The sequence below is a fragment of the Chelonoidis abingdonii genome, chromosome 6 (assembly GCF_003597395.2).
Source record: "Chelonoidis abingdonii isolate Lonesome George chromosome 6, CheloAbing_2.0, whole genome shotgun sequence".
In the NCBI taxonomy this organism is placed as follows: Eukaryota; Metazoa; Chordata; order Testudines; family Testudinidae; genus Chelonoidis; species Chelonoidis abingdonii.
In genome coordinates this window covers 94,482,541-94,505,339 of record NC_133774.1, presented here as the reverse complement: position 1 = coordinate 94,505,339, position 22,799 = coordinate 94,482,541, and the positions used below count along the sequence as shown (strand labels likewise).

Genomic DNA, 22,799 nt, shown 5'->3' with positions numbered 1-22,799 from the left:
CCTGGGTCCTGGCCACCGGTCTAGGAGGCTCTGCATCTTCATTTAATTTTAAATGAAGCTTCTGAAACATTTTGAAACCTTATTTACTTTACAATACTTATTTACTAAAAAATAGTTTAGTTATATATTATAGAAAAGACCTTCTAAAAACATTTAAATGTATTACTGGCACGCGAGACCTTAAATTAAAGTGAATAAATGAAGACTTGGCACACCACTTCTGAAAGGTTGCTGACCCCTGAGTTATGCTACAGTTTGAACCCATTGCCTCTTGTCCTGCCCTCTGTGGCAAGAGGGAACAACTTTTCTCCATCTTTTTTATGACACCCTTTCAAGTATTTGAGGATTGTTATCATGTCTCCTCTTAATCTCCTTTTTTTTGCAAACTAAACATACCCAGTGCCTTCAGCCTTTGCTCATAAGACTTGCATTCCATCCTTTCTATCATCTTTGTGGCTCACCTCTGAATCCTTTTGTTTTTCCACATCCATTCTATACATTCAAGTATCAGAGGGGTAGCCATGTTAGTCTAGATCTGTAAAAGCAGCCCGACAAAGTAGGTATTCACCCACGAAAGCTCATGCTCCAATACGTCTGTTAGTCTATAAGGTGCCACAGGACTCTTTGCTGCTATTCTATACATTGGTGACCAAAATTGGACACAGTACTTCAGCCGAAGCCTAACCTAAACCAGCACCAAATAGAGCTGTACTATCACCTTCCGTGATATACAAATAAACTATGTTAAAATAAAATTAAGAGTGCTGTCAAGCCTTCAAAAGTTAAAAAATGACAGAATTCAGGCTGCGTGTGCAACTTTAGTTTGGACCCCTTTGTGTATGAATTAAGATAGTCTTTAATTACATGATCATTTTATTCTTTTCCACAGAATCCCTCCCCATTCAGTACACAAGGCTGATAATTAAGAGAGGGGAATGAGATGTTTTTCAACGTGCTGAGAACAGTGATTTTACCTAAAAAATTACCAAAAAATGATAGTCTAGAACAAGAAACTGTAGACCAGAATTTAATGATTCTGGCCTACAATTCAGGGATGTGACTGCCACTGTTTTAGAGAGACAAGGTGGGCAAGGTTCTATCCGTTATTGAACCAACTTCTGTGGTGAAAGAGATAAGCTCTTCAGGGTATAAGCTTTAAAGCTTCTCTCTCTGACCAACAGAAGTTGGTCCAATACAAGATATTACCTCGCCCTACTTGTCTCTCTAATATCCTGGGACCAACATGACTACAACTCTGCAAACATTATCTTAATTCTGGCATTTCCTAACTTTTGACTTTACAGCCATAACTTTATTTTAACGCAGGATTATTTTGGCACATCCGTCAGATTAAAATGCTTAAATCGGTATGTTCTGCTATGACAAAGGTGTTAATGAAAATAATGTAATTAATTATGGATTACAATAACCTTGCAAATAGTTACCTGTTTGTACGCACTGGATACACTAGTGGAGATATCTGCAAAATATCCCAAGTTTAATTTGTGGACTGTGATTATTAGAAGCCCATTCTAAAGCTGTATTTGGGCGCTATGAGGTACACACATCCCTGCTGGCTGGGCAGACAATCGGAAGAAGGAGATCAGATCGCTCATGGGACTTTTGCTATGAATTCTAACGACATCGAGGAGTCACATAACATTTATCTTAGTGGGGGTTTCCATTGGCCAATTTCCTCCTTTTTTCAAAGGCTCCTGACCCAGACGTACCCGGTGCTTCCTCAGCCTCGCCCGGCGGCGGCACCGCGCCACTCTAGTCAGTTCCCTAACGAGGCTTAAAAAACAAACGTGGCCCCGCCCCCCGCGCTCCTCCAGCACAAGCTGGCCGGGAACCTCCCGCCTCTAGTGGCTCTCAGCCGGCGGTGTCGTGCGCCGTGAGTTCACACTGGCGCCCCACCCTCTCCCTGTTTCCGGAAGTGACGCTTGGCCTAATTTCCGGCTAGGCTGGTAACGGTAACGGGCCTGCGTGGGGGGCGGAGCCGGGCGGGGGCTGGAGGGGCCGAGGCGGTGCCGCGCGCGTGTCTGCGCGGGGATGGCGCTGTGGCCGCCAAGCTTCCGGGGTCTCCGCGCGGGGGAGGGGCAGGAGCCGGACCTGCACCCGCCCAGCGCGCCCCGCCCGCCGGACCCGCAGGTACGTTCTTCCCCCACTCCCGGGATCGGGCCCTGCGCCGGGCTCGCTGCCTTCTCGCGTGGCCGTGACTCCGGCTGTCCCGCCGGCCCACTCCTAGCAGCACGACGCCAAACCGCTCGCCCGTGGAGCTGGCAAGGCCCCCGGGCCTGCTGCGGGTCCGGCCCTGCTAGAGCTGCTCCCTACTCAGCATGGAGCCGTGGGCCCCGCTCGGCTCCTCCAGCCCCAGCTACGCCCGCCTGGGGTTGAGCAGAGCCCCGGGGCGCTTGGTAACCCATCCCCCATTAGATTCTGCCCGACGGCCCTCGCCGGCTCCCGTTCGCCCCCGGTGGCGGCGAGTAGGGTGACCAGATGTCCCGATTTTATAGGGACAGTCCCAATTTTTGGGTCTTTTTCTTACGTAGGCTCCTATTACCCCCTACCTCCTGTCCCGATTGTTCATACTTGCCGTTTGGTCACCCTAGCGGCGAGTGTGACATGAAGCTCCTGATGGGAGCCGAGTGTGAAGTCTCTGCAGTGAAGTGATGCTGAAGGAGGCCCAGTGTTTCCTGCAGGGAGAGGTGGCTGTAGCGTGCGCCTAGCCTCATGCCAGCGTGTGCCCCCCAGTCACTCAGCGCTGGGTTTGTTGGCAGTCGCCAGGCCAGCACTTGAGTATCTTGCTGCCTTTTCCCATTTTCCATGGCACTGCTGGGTGTGACTGACAAAGTGAAGTATGCGCAACAGAGTTGCGTAAACACTTATTCAATCACCGTTCTGTTGAAAAAGTCAATGTACAGATATATGGGGCTCCTTTTTGAGAGGTAACAGTCTGGGTTTAGAACAAGCAGGGACTGGAAATCCTAGAGAGGCCATGTAGTTATTTCTTTGAAATACTATATATCTCATTCCTTTCACGACATTCTCTTCACCTTTGATTCTATGGTAAGTTTGAGCAAGCAGCAACTTGTCCCCTTTTGTTAAAAGGAGATCTACCATGTTTCAAAGCCCAGGGTAAACATGAAAAACTGCAGATTGCTATATAGCAATTCATACTCTTACTTTTTTCTGGATGTCTGAAGTGAGGTTTATTTCTGCTAAAAATCCCTCCTATGTTTATGTGAGAATTAAATAAAATAGGTTATTTTTCTACATATCTGTCTTTTATACAAGGCATTTTAAGCAAAGAATATTAATCTGCTTGGCATTTAAGCAATACTCAAAGTCCAGTTATGGTCAGACACTGTAAAAATGCCACTTTCTTATTACAGATTTATATGTATTTGGAGTTAATTCTGGTGTTTTGGCTATTGTTAGCACTGCAGAACCAGAACAGCTAAGAGAGAGCCAGCTGGATCCTATTTTCGCCCATGCTTCATCATAAAAATTGTTTTCTGCAGTTTGGTTGGAGAAGCTTTGTTACTGCTGATACATGATTCCTGAGTTTGCAAGTCTGGGAGTTATTAAAATGTATTTTATGTGTAAACTTGAGCTAATTTAATGTGGAAATCATCGAAGTAAACATCCAGCTGTATAATATCAATTTTAGTTGCTGTTCAGAATTTAACCTCACTTTTCACAAATTTGCCATCTCAAGAATTCTGTTCTGCAACTAACCTTACCTGTTTGCGTGCTATCTAAATTCTCTCCACTTTTCCAAATAAACAAATATGATTTTTTTTCTTCCCCCCATACAGCTATATGGCCATGGGATTGAATTGGCTTGCCAAAAACAGAAGGAGTTTGTGAAGAGCTCTGTGGAATGCAAGTGGAATTTAGCAGAAGCCCAGCAGAAACTTGGTAGTTTAGCACTGCATAACTCTGAGTCCTTGGATCAGGAACATGCCAAAGCACAGACTGATGCTTCAGAATTGAGACAGAGGGAGGAAGAATGGAGACAGAAAGAAGAGGCCCTAATACAGAGGGAAACACACAATCTGTGGAACACAGATTCTGTTAGCAAGGACGTATTTAATAAGGTACGAACCATATCAACATGCATAAAAGCAGGTAAAAACAAGGGATAGAACTGTTAGGTAAATCAAGTTATTTATATGGCACTTGTCACTGTAATATTGTGAGTGTCGTTTGTATCCAGAACAGTCCATATGACAAGATTAAGTGCTGAATGAGTATCCTTTCATTTATTTTATTAAAATCCACCAAACAGTACGTCCTGCTCTGATATCAAAACATGAGAAATGTTTTTGTACTGCTAGCAGACACCTCACATTGCATTGATCCAAAACAGCAGTTGTCTCCAAATGATAAAGTTAGCATCAAATCTTACCTTCTTCATATTAATACTTCAATATTAAACTTACAAATACACCTTTACCTCGATATATACACCCAATATAACACAAATTTGGATATAACCTGGTAAAGCAGTGCTCCGGGGGACTGCGCACTCCAGTGGATCAAAGCAAGTTAGATATAACGTGGTTTCACCTATAACGCGGTGAGATTTTTTGTCTCCTGAGGACAGCGTTATGTTGAGGTAGAGGTGTACTAAGAGGAAAAAAAGTTAGGCATTTCTCGAGTTTTAAAGACTCAGTGCCTTGCTACCTGCTGTGTTAAATACTTTAGTAGATGACAATGCTATTCCAAGCAATAATCCAGGACCAGACGTTAGAAGGAGTCATTTTTTTAACGCTGGTGTTAATTGTCAAAAAGCCCAGTTTCCCAAACACCACCTCATGTACGTTAAATTAAGTATATGCATCAGTGTATGTGCAGGTTTTGGGCCTACAACTAGAAGCATTACTTTTGAAATGGAAATTCAATAAAATGGTGTTCCCATAATGACCTAGCTTAAAATAGCATAACAAAGGATTCTATGATTAAGCTCCGTCCCTCCCTCCCTCCCCACAGAGTTTTATTAATCAAAAGAAAAGAAAAGAAATAGAAGATGAAGACAAATCCAAATCATTCATGCAGAAACATGAACAAAAAATTAGACATTTTGGTAAGTACCTCTCTCTTCCAGCTTTTTGTAGTTTTAGCTTTATGCATTGTGTTTAGATAGGTTCTATTGTTTTATAAAATGCACACTTCGAAATGAAGCATCTGGCTAGCAGAATCAAGCTTCAGGTTTCTGGTATCAGGGTTTGGGATTTTCTTTGATAGTCATTACAAAATAGTCCTTTCCAAGTAAGAGGCTACACGCTGCAGAAGTTTATTGAATCCTACAGTCAATAATGCCTTTTAGATAAACACTATTTTAGTGCTCAGCATAACTGACGTCCTTGCAAAAGAGAGGGTTCTGTCTACTTTATCTGACACTGCATGAAAAGTGATACTAGAACAGTGGTATTGTAAATTCTGAAGCATTTTTCTTTTAAAGGGAAGCATTTTTTCCCTCAATGTTTATCAAAAGTGTATCCTTCCATGGAAATGGCAGCTAAGTAGCTAAATTTTTATTTTAATTCAGTTAGAATCTCTTATAGACTACAGCTGTGTTTGCTGATTGAACACACAGAACCTACAGGTCCAAGAAAGCTTCGGCTTTGTGGGAAAAGACCTTTTAAAAAAAATACTGTTGAGAGCACTAAGCTTAGTTGCAAACAGACAAAAGATGGAAGGAGCACCACTGCTTGGACGGAAGATGAAGATTTCTCTTCCACAGTAAAGCTACTTGGTTGTAGCTGGGGCATCAGGGGTTCTGGTATGCTCCTCCTAACCGCTTCTAGAATCCTTTCTGTGACTAGCTCTGGTGCAGGGATGGGCAAACTTTTTGGGCCAAGGGCCACATCTGGGTGAAGAAATTGTATGTGAGGCCGGGGCAGGGGGTTGGGGTGTGGGAGGGAGTGCAGTGTGCAGGAAGGAGCTCAGGGGAGGGGTACGGACTGCAGGAGGGGGCTCAGGGCAGGGGGTTGGGATGCAGGAGGGGTACAAAGTGCAAGAGAGGGCTCAGGGCAGGGGTGCGGATTGCGGGGGGCGGGCTCAGGGCAGGTGGTTGGGTGGGGGGTATATGAGGAGGCTCAGGGCGAGGAGTTAGGGTGCACGGTGCAGGCAGGGGTCTTAGGGCAGGGAGTTGGGGGCCAGGATGCAGGAGGTGTTTGGGCTCCAGGGTAGCAGTGGCATGCACTGGGGCCAGGGCAGGCTCCCTGCATGCCTGCCCTGTCCCTAGCCCTGCGCTGTTCCAGGGAGGGGAGGGAGTGGCAGAGAGCTCTGCGTGGATTGCCCTTGCTGCGCCTGCAGGTATCTCCCCGAAGCTCCCATTGGCCATGGTTCTCCACCAATGGGAGCTGCAGGGAGTGGTTCCTGGAGGCAAGGGCCCTGGGGCCGCAGGGATGTTGGCCCGGCTGCTGCTGAGAGTGGCACGAGGCTCGTGGCGCCACTGGACACAATCCCGTGGGCTGAATCCAAAGCCCTGAGAGGCCGGATCCGGCCCGCGGGCCATAGTTCACCCACCCCTATTCTAGTGCCTGCCTTGGTTGCTGCTTGCAGCTTTCACCAAGCAAGAACATAATGAGCAACTCTTGTTTGCTGCTTGGGGAAAGAGAGAAGCAGCATTAGCAATGATGGCCTTATGTGCAGAATCAGAAAGAAAGCACTGCATCAGTTTAAAATCTGCAGAAATTGATTAGTACTTCTCAAACCTCCTTACTGCCAGACCCTCTGCATGTACATGTGCTTCAGAGTGAACACTATTTACTGGGCACTGGGTGGATTTTTTCAAGTCCTGTGTGTAAAGGTGTGAAGTATTTAATACACATCTTTGCCATGTAAACCACAAGAGGAATAGCTTTAATACACATGGTTGATTTACTACTGAAAATAACTTTTTAGTCAAATAACCATCTATTAATAGTAACTCAGGTGTAGAGTAGTTTATCCAAGTATATCAGACTATCCACTAGGTGTCACTTTAACTCTATAATTGAAATGTGATCAAAACCATTGTACTCAAATGCCCTTTGTCATGTAGTGTTCTGAAATTTTGATGAATATCTTGAATGTGTCCCATTGTTCTGAGTCTTTGATTGGTTCCTGTATGTGTAGGGGCATAGCTGTATTGGGGCTGTTGATTACCTGATGGGAATCATCCCTCCAACCAGGGATGGGGTTGAATTGGCACTTGGTATGCCATACTGGCTTTTCTTTGTGGTGGTATATTTTTAAAAACAAAAATGGTTTCTAGTCCTCTTAGTTTCAGAACAAACCTTGCAAATGTGAAGTGATGCATGAGGCTGTCTCAGTATATGCCAACAGACGTGATTGACCTGCCTCCATGTCACTGAAATAACTTCGAAGTCCAAGGATGACCACACAATGAACAATGTTAACTGTTCCCCCACTAATCATTTTAGCAGAAATATCTACTTACTAGCTTTCTGGGTGGAATGCAAAGTACCAAATCTGTGTTTAGACTGACCACTGCTAGGACTCAAATACTTAATTGTTTTGTAATCTCATAATTTCTTAATATGGTGAATGAAATAAGGTAAATATATAAAACCTTGCGGAATGCATGAGAATTCTCTAAACTTTTTTTTAGTATTCTGACTTCACTAGTGGTTTTGGTTTTAAAGGTTTTTAATATAACTTTTCCACTTTGTTTAGGACAGTCGCAAGCAATACAACTTGATGATTTCTCCTCCTGGTTCATACCATTTTACACTTTGGTCTGTTTGTATTTGGTCTCTGCATTTTAACATCCTACCTATAAATCAGAGGTGGATTAATTACTTTGTCTAATGGTACCTTTTTTCCACTTCTGACTTCAAACCTGGATTAGTCTCTTAAAAGTTAAGAAATTGCCTACCGTGTAGTGTTCTATAATTGATCCCATACTGTGTAGCTCAGTCGCCTTGGACAGAAATTCATAAAACATAATATTCCTTTATTGATGCTCTTGTGTTCTAAAGAAAAGTTCTAAATAAATTCACTTTTTTAATTTTTACATATAGGAGACATCTAACATGTAGATATATCCAGAAATATTTTCCACAGTTTCCTCTATCAGGAGTTCTTAAACTTTTTTTTATCGTATGAAATTTTTAATAGCCAGCAACATATGGTTAGCCAGCTAGCTCTCTGCAGCCCACCAAGAAGTGTTCCACATGTATCCAGTGGTCTAAGGCCTGTAGTTTGACAACTGATGCACTAGATAACATGGAATATCCTGGTTTTCTAGTGTTGCAGAAGTTCAGTTAATGAGCCTCTTTTTGTCTCATATCTTTGGATCATGTTGAGTTTAGTTGAACTATGTGCATTATGCAGGAAAATCTATAGAGGAAATGTATTTTGTTCTTTCTGTCTTCATTCTTCTGCTATATTAGTTGTTGAGAAGCTGAAGTACTCTAGCCACTGAAGAGATACAGAAGAGGCAGTGCAAGCTTCTCCAGCCATGTAGCCTCAGTCCTGTTATAGAGACCACATTTACAAGTGAAAGTGTCAGTCAGTCTTTAATGGACTCTTAACATGGCCTTTCTGCTAAAACGTGCAAAAAAGGTGTCAATCATTATTTTGGTCACATGTCAATTAGGAGTTGGAATGAGACTAGCTCACTTAGCCTTAGTCTTCTGTGTCACTTTTCTGATGGCAGGTTGAGCATTCATTGAGTGGTAGTGAATTTGACATTATGCTATGTCTACACTGGCACGTTTGGCAGTAAAACTTTTGCTAGTCAGGGTGTAAAAAAATAAATAAATAAAATAACACATACCCCGACAAACAAAAGCACCAGTGGGGACAGCACTGTGCTGCCAACCTAGCTACTGCTGCTCATTGGGGTGGTTTAATTATGTTGGTGGAAGAGTGGTTATACGGGAGACCTTACAGTGGTGCAGCTGCAGCAGTACAGCTGTGCCGCTATAAGGTCTGCAGTGTAAAAATAGCCTAAAACTCTCTATCATATGGGGTCAAGTAATAACTATCTGGTCTCTATTGCCGTTCAAATACCATAAGCAGTGTACTTTTATGGTAACACTTGGCTTTCTAATTCCTTTTCACCAGGCATGCTAAGCAGATGGGATGATAGCCAGAGATTTTTGTCTGACCATCCATACCTTGTATGTGAAGATACAGCTAAATATCTCATCTTATGGTGTTTTCACCTAGAAGCAGAACAGGTATTAGGCAAATCTTAAATTGGTTTGAATCTGGGAAAAGGTATACATTTTTCCTACTTATGCTACAGAAGACTATCCACATAGATTACATTAAATGATTTATCTGTTCCCCTTTCCCCCTACCCCCCCCCCCATGTTTCCAGTTGTCTTACTGAAAGGAACCTCGATAATACCTTGCATTATGTCTGTTCTTCAGTAGTTCTGTCTCCATTCCCTCCTACCCTTCCCCCCCGCATGTGCATCCCCACTTTCAGTTTGATCTTGCAAGATGAGAACTGGTGATCATGAAAGTAAACCACATTTGAAATCTTAGTTACGTGCTTACAATCTCTTTAGAAATGTAACTTTTAACTTTTGTTTCCAGAAAAGAGCTCTCATGGAACAAGTAGCACACCAAGCAGTTGTTATGCAGTTTATTATAGAAATGGCCAAAAGTTGTAATGTGGATCCCAGAGGCTGTTTTCGTCTATTTTTCCAGAGAGCAAAAGTAAGTCATGATTTCATTTTAATGCTAGAGAAGCTCTTGCAGCATCTGAGAGGGATCAGTGTTCAAGAGCAGCTGAGATTTCTTCCTGACAGCTGCAAGCTAAATATGTGCTAAGGGAATAGCCCCAGGCTCTAGGGGAAAGGTTGAGTTGTTGGCAGCCCTTTGTGCAGTAATGGTCAGTGTAACCATGAAAACGGAAGCTCTGTGGGTGTCGTCATGCTGTTATGAGTGTCTAAAAGGAAAACAGAACATAAAATCATTGTGTACTTCATTTATAATCATAGAATAAATGTAACATTCTTTCATGCACAAGTAATATAGAATGGTGAAACTGTCTCTCATTTCCTCTAGACCCTCACTCTTTGAAAGAGTAGAGTTCCAGCAGAATCAATATTTTGTGCTCTAAAACCTAACTGTAGAAGAGGATGATATAGACACTGGACAGGAGGTGTCTCCATTGCACTGCTTAACCAGGGAGATAGGATTCAGGACTAGATTAACTTCTCAAGCAGCTGGGCTCATGGTGTGCCATGGGAGACTTCATGTGCCTTCTTGAGGAAAGGGCACATTGTTACGCCTCTGTAATGACCAAGTATAGCCATCCAGGAGCAACATTATCAGGCTGCAGAGAGCTATGACTTGAAGGCATGTTAAAATCTTGGGATGGGGGCAAAGAGAGGGCATTCCACAGGACCTATCTATTGCAGTGCCCATTTGCCCCCATCACCACACTCCCAAATAAAAATGCTATTCCAGAAGAATTGCATGAGCAGTGTGGTCAGCAACTTCCTTCAGAAACTCTGGTCTCAGTTGAATAAACTAGCATCTGGTCTGGCAACTACTCCATCACAGTAGTTCAAAATTAATTTGTAATACATTTAATTAAAACTTAGTACAGAACTGCTTAATCATAGTTAAAAGTACTTTTGCTGAACAGTGTGTGCAGTTCACAGCTCCAAAGTCCTTCATAAATATTAAATGAAGTGTTCTAGAATACTAATGAAAGATGGAATTCTTGAAATATGAATTGATGTTGAGGAACACACCCTAACTTCATTGTAAGAATTCAGGAACTCCATATTTCATTATACATTTGAAATCAGTGAAGTTTAACTGCAAAATCCACTTTTGTCTGAGTAAGTTTTAAATTGTGCACTCTTGCAAAAAAAAGCCCATCTAAGCTGATGTCAAGATTTAATTGTAAACAGGAGTTAGAGATGCTAAGCAGGCAAAGTGATTTCTAAGTCACAACTAATAAAAAAGCATTTTTAAGGACTCGGTGTCCCTGTTAGCTTGTTATCAAGGACTCCATTGTTTACCCTGACTTGGGGCAGTGTTTGTCACAGCCTTCCACTGAACAGCATTTTTGTATCACTGTAGTGCACCTCTCTATACCCATTTCTGCAGTTTGTACTGTTCCTGGCCCGGATTACTGCAAATCAAAGGATGTCTTTAAAGTGCTCATAGGGGCTGAATTTGTGCACCGCTGTGAAAATTTCAAGTACTTAGTCTGACTGTTCATACTGGCAGATTCACTTGGGAGGGAGAGTGCCCTGTCAGTTAATGGGGCCCCCAGCTTTAACTAGTGTTGACTTGCTTCTGAAAAGTCCAGTACTGAGTATCCCCTCTCCTTTCAGCTTCTAGGATGGGATGAGGAATGGCTTAAAATTAGGATCTATTCACCGGTCCTCAGCTGCAAGAAAATAGCCTTTTATCATTATCCCAGCCAAAAATATTTAAAACACACTTCAAAGAAAAAATCAAGAAACCTAGCTGATTTTTCATAAAGCTTCTACTGGTTTTTCTCCAAGACTTTCATCTAAAGTTTAGGGTGGTGGTGTTTTCCCTTTTCAGTGCTTCATTGTGTAGCTTTTTTTTTCCAGTAACATATATACTTATATAGCCAAAATTTTACTTATAGTTTTGAGTTTAGGGCAATACTTAATTGACAATCTTTTCTTTCTACAGGCAGAAGAAGAAGGTTATTTTGAGGCTTTTAAAAATGAACTCGAAGGATTTAAATCAAGAGTGAAAATCTCTTCACAATCACAAAGTTTTCAGGCTATGTCAGTTCAGAATCCCATTGCCCATACTAGTCTCAGTTCCTTAGGCGTGTTGGAGTTTTTGCCACAGGTAGGTTTTTAATAAATCCATTTACAGAATCATGTAATTGTTTTAGGGCCAGAATCTGCCATCTTTGCTCATGTGAAGTAGTACCTTCAATTTCAAATGGGACTACTTATGGAGTAAGGTACTAACTGGGACTAAAGTTAAATATTCTGTACATAAACTATTTGCCCTGCATATAGATACTGAAAAAGCTACCGTTTTGTCTCCTAGATCCCAAATATCATCCAAGTACAAATCCAAATGCACTTTATAACCTGATAATTCAGCCCTAATGTATTAAATATTCATATACTTACCTACTCGCAAGTAATTTTATCTGCCACGAGTATGCTGGAGCAAACGCTTATTATAAAACTAATTCTGTAGTTAAATTTTGAATTTTATATTATAGGAGGTGAAAATGAGTTTCCAAGTAAAAATGAGCATAATGTTCTCATTAATGTAAACCTACAAGTAATCAAACCTAAGAAAAATGCAGCCTGTGATAAGAGAATGGGAACTGCAAGATACCTTTAATAAAACACTGAGGTTTCAATGTAGGTGGCTTTGGATTACAAAGCATGATTTAAATGTTAGTTTAATGGTTATCTCACAGACATAAAAGAAACCGAAAGGTTTTTCCCCACTTGGATAGTTGAATGGGGTCAAAATTAAGACATCCTTTTGATCAAGATATTTATTTACACAGGTTCACCTGCATCTGAGGTAACTTAGAATAGGATTACAGTGGCTCCTCGCTTAATGGTGTAGTTATGTTCCTGAAAAATGCTACTTAAGAATTAATGTAAATAGGGGATGTTAGGTTCTAGGGACTTCTTTTTTTTTGCCAGACAAAAACTATATATATACACACCATATAAGTTTTAAACAAACAATTTAATACTGTATGCAGCAATGATGATTGCGAAGCTTGATTGAGGTGGTGGAGTCAGACGGTGGGATATTTCCCGGGGAATGCCTTGCTTCTAAATGATGAACTAGCACTCAGCTGAGCCCTCAAGAGTTAACACATTGTTAATGTAGCCTCACACTCTACAAGGCAGCAGGGATGGTGGGAGGGGAGACAGCATGGGAGAGAGACACACTGTGTAAGAGAGAAGGAGGTGCATTGCCCTTTAAATACACTGACCCCACTCTAAGTATACTGCCTTTTTAAGTAGATCAGCAAGTTGACAGCAGCTGCTGCCAGCAAGCCCCGTCCCTCATCCTGAGTCTTGTCATCTTGAGCCCTATCATGTCCCCCACTGCTCTGTGGAGATGAGGGGCAGGAGTAGGGGAGGGGGACACCCTGACATTAGTTCCCCCCCCGCCCCCCCGGTTCCCCCGGCACAGCAAGCAGGAGGCTCCTGGGAGCAGCTGCAAGGCAGAGGGCAGGAGCAGCATACTGCAGTGCGGGGAGGGACAGCTGAACTGCCAGGCAATTGATAGCTTGCTGGGTGGCTGCCGCACATGGAACTTAGGGGAGCAGGGGGCTGATGGGGGGGCTGCCATACACCTTGGCTGCAAGCCCCCACCAGCTAGCTGCAATGGGCTGCTCTTTCTGCAAGCAGTTGACAAAGCAGGCGGCTGCCAAACAACGTTATACAGTAGCATTGCACAACTTTAAACACGCATGTTCTCTAATTCATCAGCAATGTAACAAAGAAACCATGTTAACCGGGACGATTTTAAGTGACGAGTTACTGTATGTATATTTCTCTTTAGGGTCTCTTTCCATACAAGATGAATAAAGGCTTAGTACAGTCAAAAGATTTCCTAAAGTTCAAGGGGATATATTTTTAATAAGCTAAATTACCATTACTGTTAGTCACTGGCAAATCCTTATGCATCACATTCAAACTTGCCTCCTGAGTGTGAGATGCAGACCATTAAAGGGAACTAGGCAATTGACCGTGAAAGCACAAGGTGAAAAATTAGAATCTCAGTATTTACTTGTGTAGAATTAATGTTGTTTTCTCCTGTTGCAGACTGCAGACTCTCTTCAAAGCTGCGTAAACACAGGTCTCTTTAATTTAAACTCATTGGTACACCAAGATGATGAGGAACCCAAAATGATGGACACAATATAGTACTGTTAAGACTGAGGCCAAGTACTTTTATTACAAAGAAAAGAATGTGGCTCTTTTCTTGACACTTACTTTTCTGGGTGCTGCACTTTATTTTTTGTGTTTTGGTTTTTGGAAGGAGGGTAATCCAGAAACACATTTGTCATTTTGTTTGAAAATGTGCTGCTAGATTTTTGGTTCTCTTTTAGGAGAGGGGTTCTCATATGTTACCGAATGTGAAACTGGATGTTGTTTCTGCTACTTAAACTTGCCTTTATTCTTAATTTTAGGAATCAAAGTATGACAAACAAATCTGCACAAATACAATGTTTACGAGAAGTGGTTGATTCTAGTTGGAATCTGCTATAATCTTTTATTATGGACATGGATGTGTCTTGCTCTATGAATACTAAAGATCACAATTGTACTCATGCTATACTGCTGACATAGTAAGCGCTCAAATCCAATTTTATCATATTAATAGCAATAAAGCAAAAGCTGATATCATCTTGGAGGCTCAGATTAAAGCAGTGGTTTTTTTATCTCTACTGTAGGGATTAAAATTTTACTTTATGCTTTCAGACAAAGGACTTATTTCTGATTGTCAAGTTATGTACATTTTTAGAGACAAAGTGCATAATTGCTTAGTGAGTTTTGAGCCGCATTTCTAGCAGCATGGTCACTGAGAAGCTGATTCATCTGTCTAACATTTAGTGTTAACTTAAAATATTAAGGTTACTTTACAAAGTTCCAGTGTGAATAAATATTTTGGGTGAGGGAGACTGAGGGTGGGAGAAACAACTTCAGGATAAGATTGTACTGCAGCCAGGCTCTCTCCTTCATACCAGTAACAACGAAAGCCTGATTGCCAAAGACTGAGTGAACAATATTGATTTTATAATTCAGATTTGTTATGGTATTTCAAGCTTTCCTCAGTTTAAAAGGAAGAGAGTTCTGTTTCAATATCAGCTGAATGATTGAGGCCAAGTGTTTAACTGCTGAGAGTAACAGTATATAGGGCAGTATCTTAAGAGCCCTCTGCTTTAGAGCTCTGCAAAGGTCAAACTCTTTAATATTTTCAGAATTTTGCCGTAACAGTCTTTGCAATCCAAAACTGCTGCTTTGCTGTAAAATGAGAAAATATCTAGGCATTTGTGCTGTGGTATCAGGGAGGGTCAGTCCTACACTGAAACAGCCCAGATACATAGAGGCTGTGTACACAGGTGAAAAAACTATTGAAAACATTTAGGAAAGCTTAATAGCAATGTATTAGTTTATATATACTTCTTGAGTCACATTCTCTACTGCTTACTAACCCTTTTGCATTGCTTAAGTGGCATAAAGGGGCTGGAAAGCAGCCAGATTTCCTCAGCCTACAGAATACCTAGGCTGGTGCAGAACTAGCATTGCTGGTCAGCTTCCTCTGCAATCCCTCTGTAGCCACAAGTGAAGGGAGCAAGTTTGAAGAACTACTGTGATTTGGCTTTTCTTTGCTGGTGGGTGGCCACAGGCGGTAGCTGTACCTTGGAATGGCCCCTAGTCTGTCCTAAGGCATGCAGGGGCCAGTGGTGGCACAGATCCAGTGTCAGAAACGGAACTACTTCTCTGGTCCCCTTCTTTGCCTCTCCTCCTCTCCCCCCTGCCATGGCCAGCACAATCTGGGCCTTTGCCTCCATGTTCTTTGAGGAGCAGGCCAGTCACATGCTTGGTTATAGTGTACCTTAAGAGCATTTCTTCTTCTAAGTACTACAGAACCTTATGGATGGGAATTTCAGGGTGAGAACAGTCAAGCTTCAAAAACATTTGCTGGGCCTTCATTGAAATGTCTGTCAGCTACTAGCATGAGGGGGCTGATCTGTGTTTCTGATATGGTTGAGATACAGAAACAACTTTAGTGGCACATTCTAATTTTAGGTCTCTCGTACACCAGCCGAAACACTTGTGATCCCTCTAGCAGTCCCTTACTGAGAGAAGATAACAGCTCTGAGTGGGCTCTGGCCAAAAGCTGTAAAAAACACGAGTATATTCCCGAATACTATAAAACCTGTCGTAGCTGAGTAGTGTCAGTGTAATACAGTGAGGGAAAGATTGCAAAAGGACATGTCATTTCTCTTATCACTAACTTCCCCCTCAGAATGACTGCACAGTATGAGAAGTGACCTAGCTATGCTGTAGTTCATCTCCTAAACACAGTTAATCATGTATCCTACAGAAAGAACTGAAGTTCCATCTGCAGATGCCTGTTGCTCTGGTATCTAAGCCCTGAGGTTGTTGCAGGCATGTGAAGAACAGAACACACTTCTGCTAAAAATCTCAGGGCCATCTTGAAGAAAGGGCAGCCAATATCCTGTTATGGAAAGTGAAGAAATGTGTATTTAGGCTAGTGCAAAGGTGGGGAGAGCTGTTGCTTTTTGTCTGGAAATGGTCCAGAAACCCCAGTAATGCTGGTGTCAAATGGAAGTATAGAACAAATCAAGGTTTTGTATGGGAATGCTAAGGCAACTGTCCAAAGGAGTCTAGTCTCCAAGGAACATGTGTATGTCTAGAGGTGTCTCTAAGGACATAAAGGCTGGTGGCTGCAAAATTTGTGTTTTTTTTTGTTTTGTTTTTTTTTTAGAAAAGGACCCAAACTGAACAGTACCTACCTCAATAGCCTTACACTTACAACAAATGAAAAGCTTTCCAAATTCCTCAGATGCTTTTCTTGGAATGTGTCAGTACTGGTGGTGACAATACTTTGTAAAAACCCTACTGTAAAGTATGTTAACTGTGTTGGTACTACTAGTAGATGACCTGTGTGATAGATCAATACCAGAGAGGAGTGATGCTCTCAGCAGCATAGTCTGCTGCCAGTTACACCAGTTTTATACAGTTTAACTATCTGGATGTGATGATTACATTGATTTCTGTACCTAGAGCTTGCTGACCAGTTTATGAAGAAGTGGGATTGATGGAAATGAAATCAGCAGAGTCTGTAAAGCTGAAAGAATGGGTATGAGAGTTCCTTGTAAAGACTAGCAGTAGCTACAAAGATCTGGACTGCTTGGTATTTGAAAGAGCCAGGCTTACAGAGGGCTGTTGACCTTAGCTGTCAAAGTGCAGCCTCGAATGGGAATGAGGCTGGTTCCCTACCACCAAAATATGCAATGTACTCATCTCTAGTAATCTTACGGGAGAGACTATTACCCTACTGTTTTAATCTGTGCTCTATAACCTCATTAACAGAGGATTAAAGTTACACTCTAACCACACCAAATGTGGTTTTGTTTGCAGTGGGACTCTTCTAGGTGCAACTAGGTAGTCAGAATTTTGTTAATGTTGTAACTTAGTGGAGTGAAATAGCAAAAAGGTCAGTTTTGTAACTTTAAATGTAGATAAATAAAGGCTTCAAGATAGCTGTGTTTTGTCAAGCTAACATGTTTTATCAAAGAAGCTTGAATACTCTTGTGGCAAGATTCTTCCCCAGTGCTTTGGAAATGAGATTTTAATTTTCTGTAATAAAACATTTTATTGTAGTGTTGTGTGTGACTGAAATTAAGATGACCAGAGCCTCTTATTGACTTGTATAGTGTCAACGTTCTGGATTCACTGTATTCATGAAAATAAGATCTCAAATCCATTTTCTTTAGTATGTTTTCTAGTGCTTTTTCTAATCAAGCTTCTCAAATAAGGGTGGCTTCTTACGTTAAGTAAGAGGCCAGGCCATAGCCTCATTGATCTTAGGAGCAAATTTTTTATTCTAAACTTGACTCTTCTGAATTACATTCCATTACTCCTAGGAGTACAAGCCCAAATGATTAGTCTTCCTTCAGGCAAGTAGATCTACATGCTGGAGTAGTCCAACTAGATGTGTAATATCTAGGGCCAGCCGCAGAAAGGCACTGGTACTCTTAATTTCCATTGATTTCAGTGGAAGTCAGGAGCCTATGTGCCTTTGTGGATCTGGCCCTACTATCTTCCCTTGTAATTCAGTAGCTCTCCTGAACTCTCATTTTACCCCTCTGCTAATAGAGGGAACAGATCCTTACAGAGAATTATCTCCTTATGGGCTAGGAATGTAGCCAAAGTTATCTTAGCCTTTTTCTTGACCTCACATTGCAAATTCATGGCTTTGAATATTAAGTCTGGTATGCTCTGCACTCATGTGCCTAAATCTCATACAGCTGTCAAGTTTTTTTCCCTTTCATTGAATGTGTTTTTGGATTAAGTTTTCCAGATGAATTTTCTGCACTGTTCAAAGTGACTGGTCACCATTTGCTTAAGCCATTTTGTGAAAGCTCACCAGGTGAGATACAAAATCCTTACAATGATCATAAGCAAGGTTTCAGTTTTCCATTGCCTGTTGAATTAATTCCATGGGGGCAGAATGGTGCATTAAGTTACTGATACTGGGATCTTCAAATTTTATCAGTGTGTGATTTACCGTGTGACAATGATCCAGTTTGGAAGAGTGGGGCTATCAAGACAACCTAATCCTACGAACAAGTACAGGTGTTTGAACCGTAACCAGCTCTGTGAGAGAGTTCATTGTTTTCCTTACTCAGCCTCCAGGTACACCACTTTCGCTACATGACTTTGGTATCCACAGTATCTAGCTAAAGGCATCTTTTCTACAGTATAGTAAGTACAGTATAAATATGCATAGTTCTACATTTGCTGAAAGATGCTTGGTAAGCATGAGCAGTTGACACTTGCTGTAATGTGAATTTTGAACACTTCTGCTCATGAGTTTTATAAGCCGTCTTGCTTAATGTATGTTGAAAGAAAACTGCGTGTGCCTTTACTCAAATTCATTTTTCTAAAAATCCACCTAAGCGTTTCAGAAAATGGACACTGACTTTTTTTGGCAAATGCAGACATAAAACTTTAGTTGCTTTTATTACAATTGGTCACTTTTTTTTTTTTTTTACAAGAATTAGGTAAATTTAATATAAAAATACAGCTTTAAAATTAGTAGAGAAGCGAAATCTGAATGCACAAAGTTGAAAAGCTGAGGGGTGAGTATTTGAAGTTAGGTCTTAGCTACTGATCCATTTGGCATGTAAAACAAAACCATGATTTTTTTTGCAAGTTTCTAACATTCTGGACAGAATCACTCTGAAAATGGAGACAACCGGTAGCTTGTGCTTATCAATAAAGATCCAACTTCATCTGTGTGGGGCAGCTTCCTCCTGGCTCACTTCTGGTAATTTGGTTTGGAGAAAAGCATGCACCAGTGGCCAGATCTTGTTGGTTTCTGTTCCAGAGAAAGATTCCAGTACACCTTTCTTCCTAAAGGGGAGACAAAAGAACAAGTGTAGACAAATACGTTTTGTTCATTCTATCAGCATCTCCACTTCAGAGTTGAAAGATACTTCAAAGGTTGTCCTGGTGGAGGAGTATTAGCAACATTGTTGACATGTAAGAGTTCAGCCCCAAGAGCAACCTTCTGTTCTTCTTCGAGTGATTGCTCATATCCATTCCAGTAGGTGTATGCGCTGCGCGTGCACGTTCGTCGGAAGACTTTTACCCTAGCAACTCCAGCGGGCCGGCAGGTCGCCCCCTAGAGTGGCGCCACCATGGCGGGTAATATATACCCCTGCCGGCCCGCCTGCTCCTCAGTTCCTTCTTACCGCTGTGTCGGTCGTTGGAACTGTGGAGCGTGGCATAGCTGACCACGTCCCTAGCTTCTCTTCGTTTATTGTTCTAGTTCTAGTGTTAGTTTAATTATAGTCTACCTAGTATAGTGTAGTTTATAGTTGTATATAGTTAGCGGGTTCGGGGCGCTAGCCCTCTCCCGCGCCCGGCGCCGGGCTCATGCCTGGATCGCCGGGGTTCAAACCGTGCTCGGCCTGTAAAAAGCCGATGCCCACCAGCGATCCCCACGACGCCTGCTTAAAGTGCCTGGGGGAATCGCACATATCTGAGAAGTGCTGCATCTGCAAGGCGTTTAGACCGAGGACCAAGAAGGAGCGAGACCAGCGCCTCAAGACGCTCCTGATGGAAGCGGCACTTAACCCTGCGTCCTCGGCACCAAGTGCCGCTTCGGCTCCAGCACCGGATCTCTCCGGCGCCGCGAAAACGCCACAGCACCGCCTTTCTCCGGCACTGGCTCGCGGGAAGAGGCCCTCGACGTCCTCTATCCCAGCTAAACAGCCCCGAAAGGAGCACCCGGCGCCGACGCCGGCCGTGTTGGCCATGCCAGGGACTTCGTCGACTCCGGGCCCAGTGGGTCCGTCGAGTCCGATTCCTCCCAGCTCCCCGCCAAGATCTGGGGTAGAGCTGATGGTCCCATCCACGCCTGAGACCTTCTCGTCGGCCAGGGACCTCGTCGCCTTGACGGAGCCTGTCCTGCCCCAGCCCCCGGCACCGCCGGTGCGGGTTTTACAATCGAAGGGCAAGCCTACGCCGATGCGAGCACCGTCCCTGGATTCTCTGGCTCGGCACCGATCAAGATCCCGGCACTGATCTCGATCCAGAGGGAGGTCTCGCTCACGGCGCCGCTCGCAGTCCCGGCACCGGTCGTACTCGCGGCGCAGGTCGTCTTCGCGCCAGTCCTGATACTCCTGCCACCGTTCTGGATCCAGCCACCGTTCCGGATCCAGCCACCGTTACCGGCACCGGGACTCGAGGAGCCGCTCCCGCCATCAACGGTCCAGATCCCGGTCGACCTCCCGGCACTGAGCTGGTGGTAGGTCCCGGTCTCGCTCACGGCACCGATCTCCGACACCGAGGAGGTCGTCGCCGTCTGTGAGGCGGGACCCGTACCACTCCTGCTCGGCTCCACCATGGCCCTCTCGCCAAGACTCTGTCTCTTCGCGGGCGGACAGTGTGTACCTGGAGGCTGAAGCACCCGCCGCTCTCTTTTCCGAGGGTCAGCAGGAGCATGGTCCACAACAGTGGGGCTTCTGGACCCCCTGGGCATACCATCAAGCCCAGGGGCCTCAGCACATCCCCCCCCGATCGTCGGCCTCAGAGCACAGGGTTCCAGAGGCTACTTCATCACGCCCTCCTCCATCCCCTATGGAAGAGCGGCCGTCCCATCCTCCGGATGCTGAACTACCGCAGGAGTCAGAAGCAGTGCTCCAGTCAGAGCCGCCACCAGACCCTCTCCTGCCAGGTCTCTCCTCCTCGTCCTCCTCAGATGAGGTCAGACGCCTTTCTGAGTCTAGGCTGATGCTACGCGGAGAAGTCCACACTATCCCTACTCAAAGGATAGAGTTTATCGGCGCATTCTAGACTCCACCATAGCCAGGGCGTTCTCCCTTGTATCTATTTGAACAAGCAAGGCGGAACGAGATCTCCTCTCTTTGTCGGGACGTTGTGGGACTCTTGCATAGCCCACTCGTTCACCTAGTCGTTCCTTTCTCCCAGGGCTCGGACCCTGGCGGATCATCTCAGCCGTCCTTTTGCTCCACGAGTGGTCCTTCCGGACTCGCTTGCGCGCTTCCGGAGGTGGGGGCATCCCACATGGACCTCTTTGCATCCCGCAGGAACAGGAATGCCATGTTTTTGCTCTTTCCAAGGTGCGAGCCAGGTCAGTGCAGATGCCTTTCTGATTCCGTGGTGACAGCAACCTCTTTTATGCGTTCCCTCTGTTCCCATTAATATTCAAGTCTTCTGGGTGCGCAGGACAGGCCCACTTGTTTCTGATCGCTCCGGTGTGGCCCCGGCAGCATTGGTTCTCTCTGCTGCTGACCTGTGTAGCGGACCTGTTCCCTGCCCCTTTACCAGGATCTGACAGCAGGACACGGTCGCGTTGCACCAGACCTCCAGTCGCTGCACTCTCAGCGTGGCTCCCGCATGGCTGACTAGGTCCGAGTTGCATTGCTCTTCCCCAGTGAGGCAGGTTTCTGGGAAGTAGGAAGCCATCTACGAGGCAACATACGTAGCCAATGGACCGTTTTATGTGGTGCGCGGAGAGGCGCTTCCACCCCACGAGGTTTCCATCCCATCGTCTCGAATACCTTTGGTCGCTCAGACAAGGCGGCGGTATCCTCTCTCTGGGTCTCTTAGCGGTATCTCCACCTTCACCCGGGGAGCGACGGCCGTCTGCCTTCTCACACCGATGGGACTAGATCCTTAAAGCCTGGAGCTCTTTACCCCAGGTCCGCCACGCACTCTTGGATCTCAACCTGGTGTTGTCCGTCTCATGTCCCCCCGTTTGAGCCGCTGGCTATGTGTTCCCTCCTCTACTTGTCCTGCAGACAGCATTCCTGGGCCATCACTTCTGCTAGGCGTGTCAGAGCTGCGCGCCTCGTGTGAGCCCCCGTATATGTGTTCCACCGGACAAAGTGCAACTGAGGCCCCTTTCTCCCCAAGTGTCTCGGCTTTCACGTCAACCCAGGACATATTCTACCGTATCTTTTGAACCTCATTCGTCTCGCAGGGAGACAGTTGCATCCTTAGCGTGCGTAGGGCGCTCGCCTTTTATATAGAGCGGACCAAACCGTTCCGTAAATCACCAACTCTTGTTCGCGTAGCTAGCGAGTTAAAGGTTGCCAGTCTCCTCGCAGAGGATCTCCCGTGGGTGACGTCCTGTATACGCGTGTTACGACCTGGCCCGTGTCCCTTCGGCCATGTAACTGCACACCTCTACTAGAGCCCAGGCATCATCGACGGCGTTCCTTGCGCGAGTTCCGTCCACGAATCTGCAGGGCAGCGACCTGTCCTCGCGTGCACACACTTCGCATACCATTGTGCCCTAGTCGGGATATGCGGCTTCGGCTCTGCCGTGTTGCGCACTGTGACCTCTCACTCCTACCCCACCGCTTAGGTAGCTTGAATCACCTACGAATGGATATGAGCAATCACTCGAAAAGAAAACACCGTTACTCACCTTGTAACTGTTGTTCTTCGGATGTGTGCTCAATCCATTCCTCACCCCTCCTTCCCCACTGTCGGAGTAGCTGGCAAGAAGAACTGAGAGCGGGCGGCGCAGGGCTATGTATTATG

The 22,799-nt window shown here is 44.3% G+C and overlaps 2 protein-coding genes across 3 annotated transcripts in view; one reads left to right on the top strand and one right to left on the bottom strand.

The window, feature by feature from the left end:
* Positions 1 to 2,018: 2,018 nt before the first annotated feature.
* On the top strand, positions 2,019 to 16,469 carry CDC37L1 (cell division cycle 37 like 1, HSP90 cochaperone). The gene is made up of 7 exons (XM_032777837.2): positions 2,019 to 2,151; positions 3,822 to 4,103; positions 4,999 to 5,092; positions 9,088 to 9,203; positions 9,568 to 9,690; positions 11,659 to 11,823; positions 13,788 to 16,469. Exons 1-7 carry the CDS (start codon positions 2,053 to 2,055, stop codon positions 13,887 to 13,889), a joined length of 981 nt encoding a protein of 326 aa, XP_032633728.1. The 5' UTR covers positions 2,019 to 2,052; the 3' UTR covers positions 13,890 to 16,469.
* A 2,258-nt stretch (positions 16,470 to 18,727) lies between these two features.
* AK3 (adenylate kinase 3) overlaps positions 18,728 to 22,799 on the bottom strand; it is a 27,172-nt gene continuing 23,100 nt past the window's right edge. For both annotated transcript variants that reach the window (XM_032777854.2, XM_032777857.2), the window contains exon 5: positions 18,728 to 19,136. In XM_032777854.2, the coding sequence (XP_032633745.1) occupies positions 19,013 to 19,136 (124 nt within the window). In that variant the 3' untranslated portion in view covers positions 18,728 to 19,012. The remainder of the gene's footprint in view (positions 19,137 to 22,799) is intronic.

What these genes read in the sequence shown, in the direction of transcription:
- CDC37L1 (XM_032777837.2), top strand. Translation starts at nt 2,053, where the DNA reads ATGGCGCTGTGGCCGCCAAGCTTCCGGGGTCTCCGCGCGGGGGAGGGG. An exon ending in GCAAGGACGTATTTAATAAG is followed by an intron (nt 4,104 to 4,998) that starts GTACGAACCATA and finishes CCCTCCCCACAG; the next exon opens with AGTTTTATTAATCAAAAGAA. An exon ending in TATTTTTCCAGAGAGCAAAA is followed by an intron (nt 9,691 to 11,658) that starts GTAAGTCATGAT and finishes TTCTTTCTACAG; the next exon opens with GCAGAAGAAGAAGGTTATTT.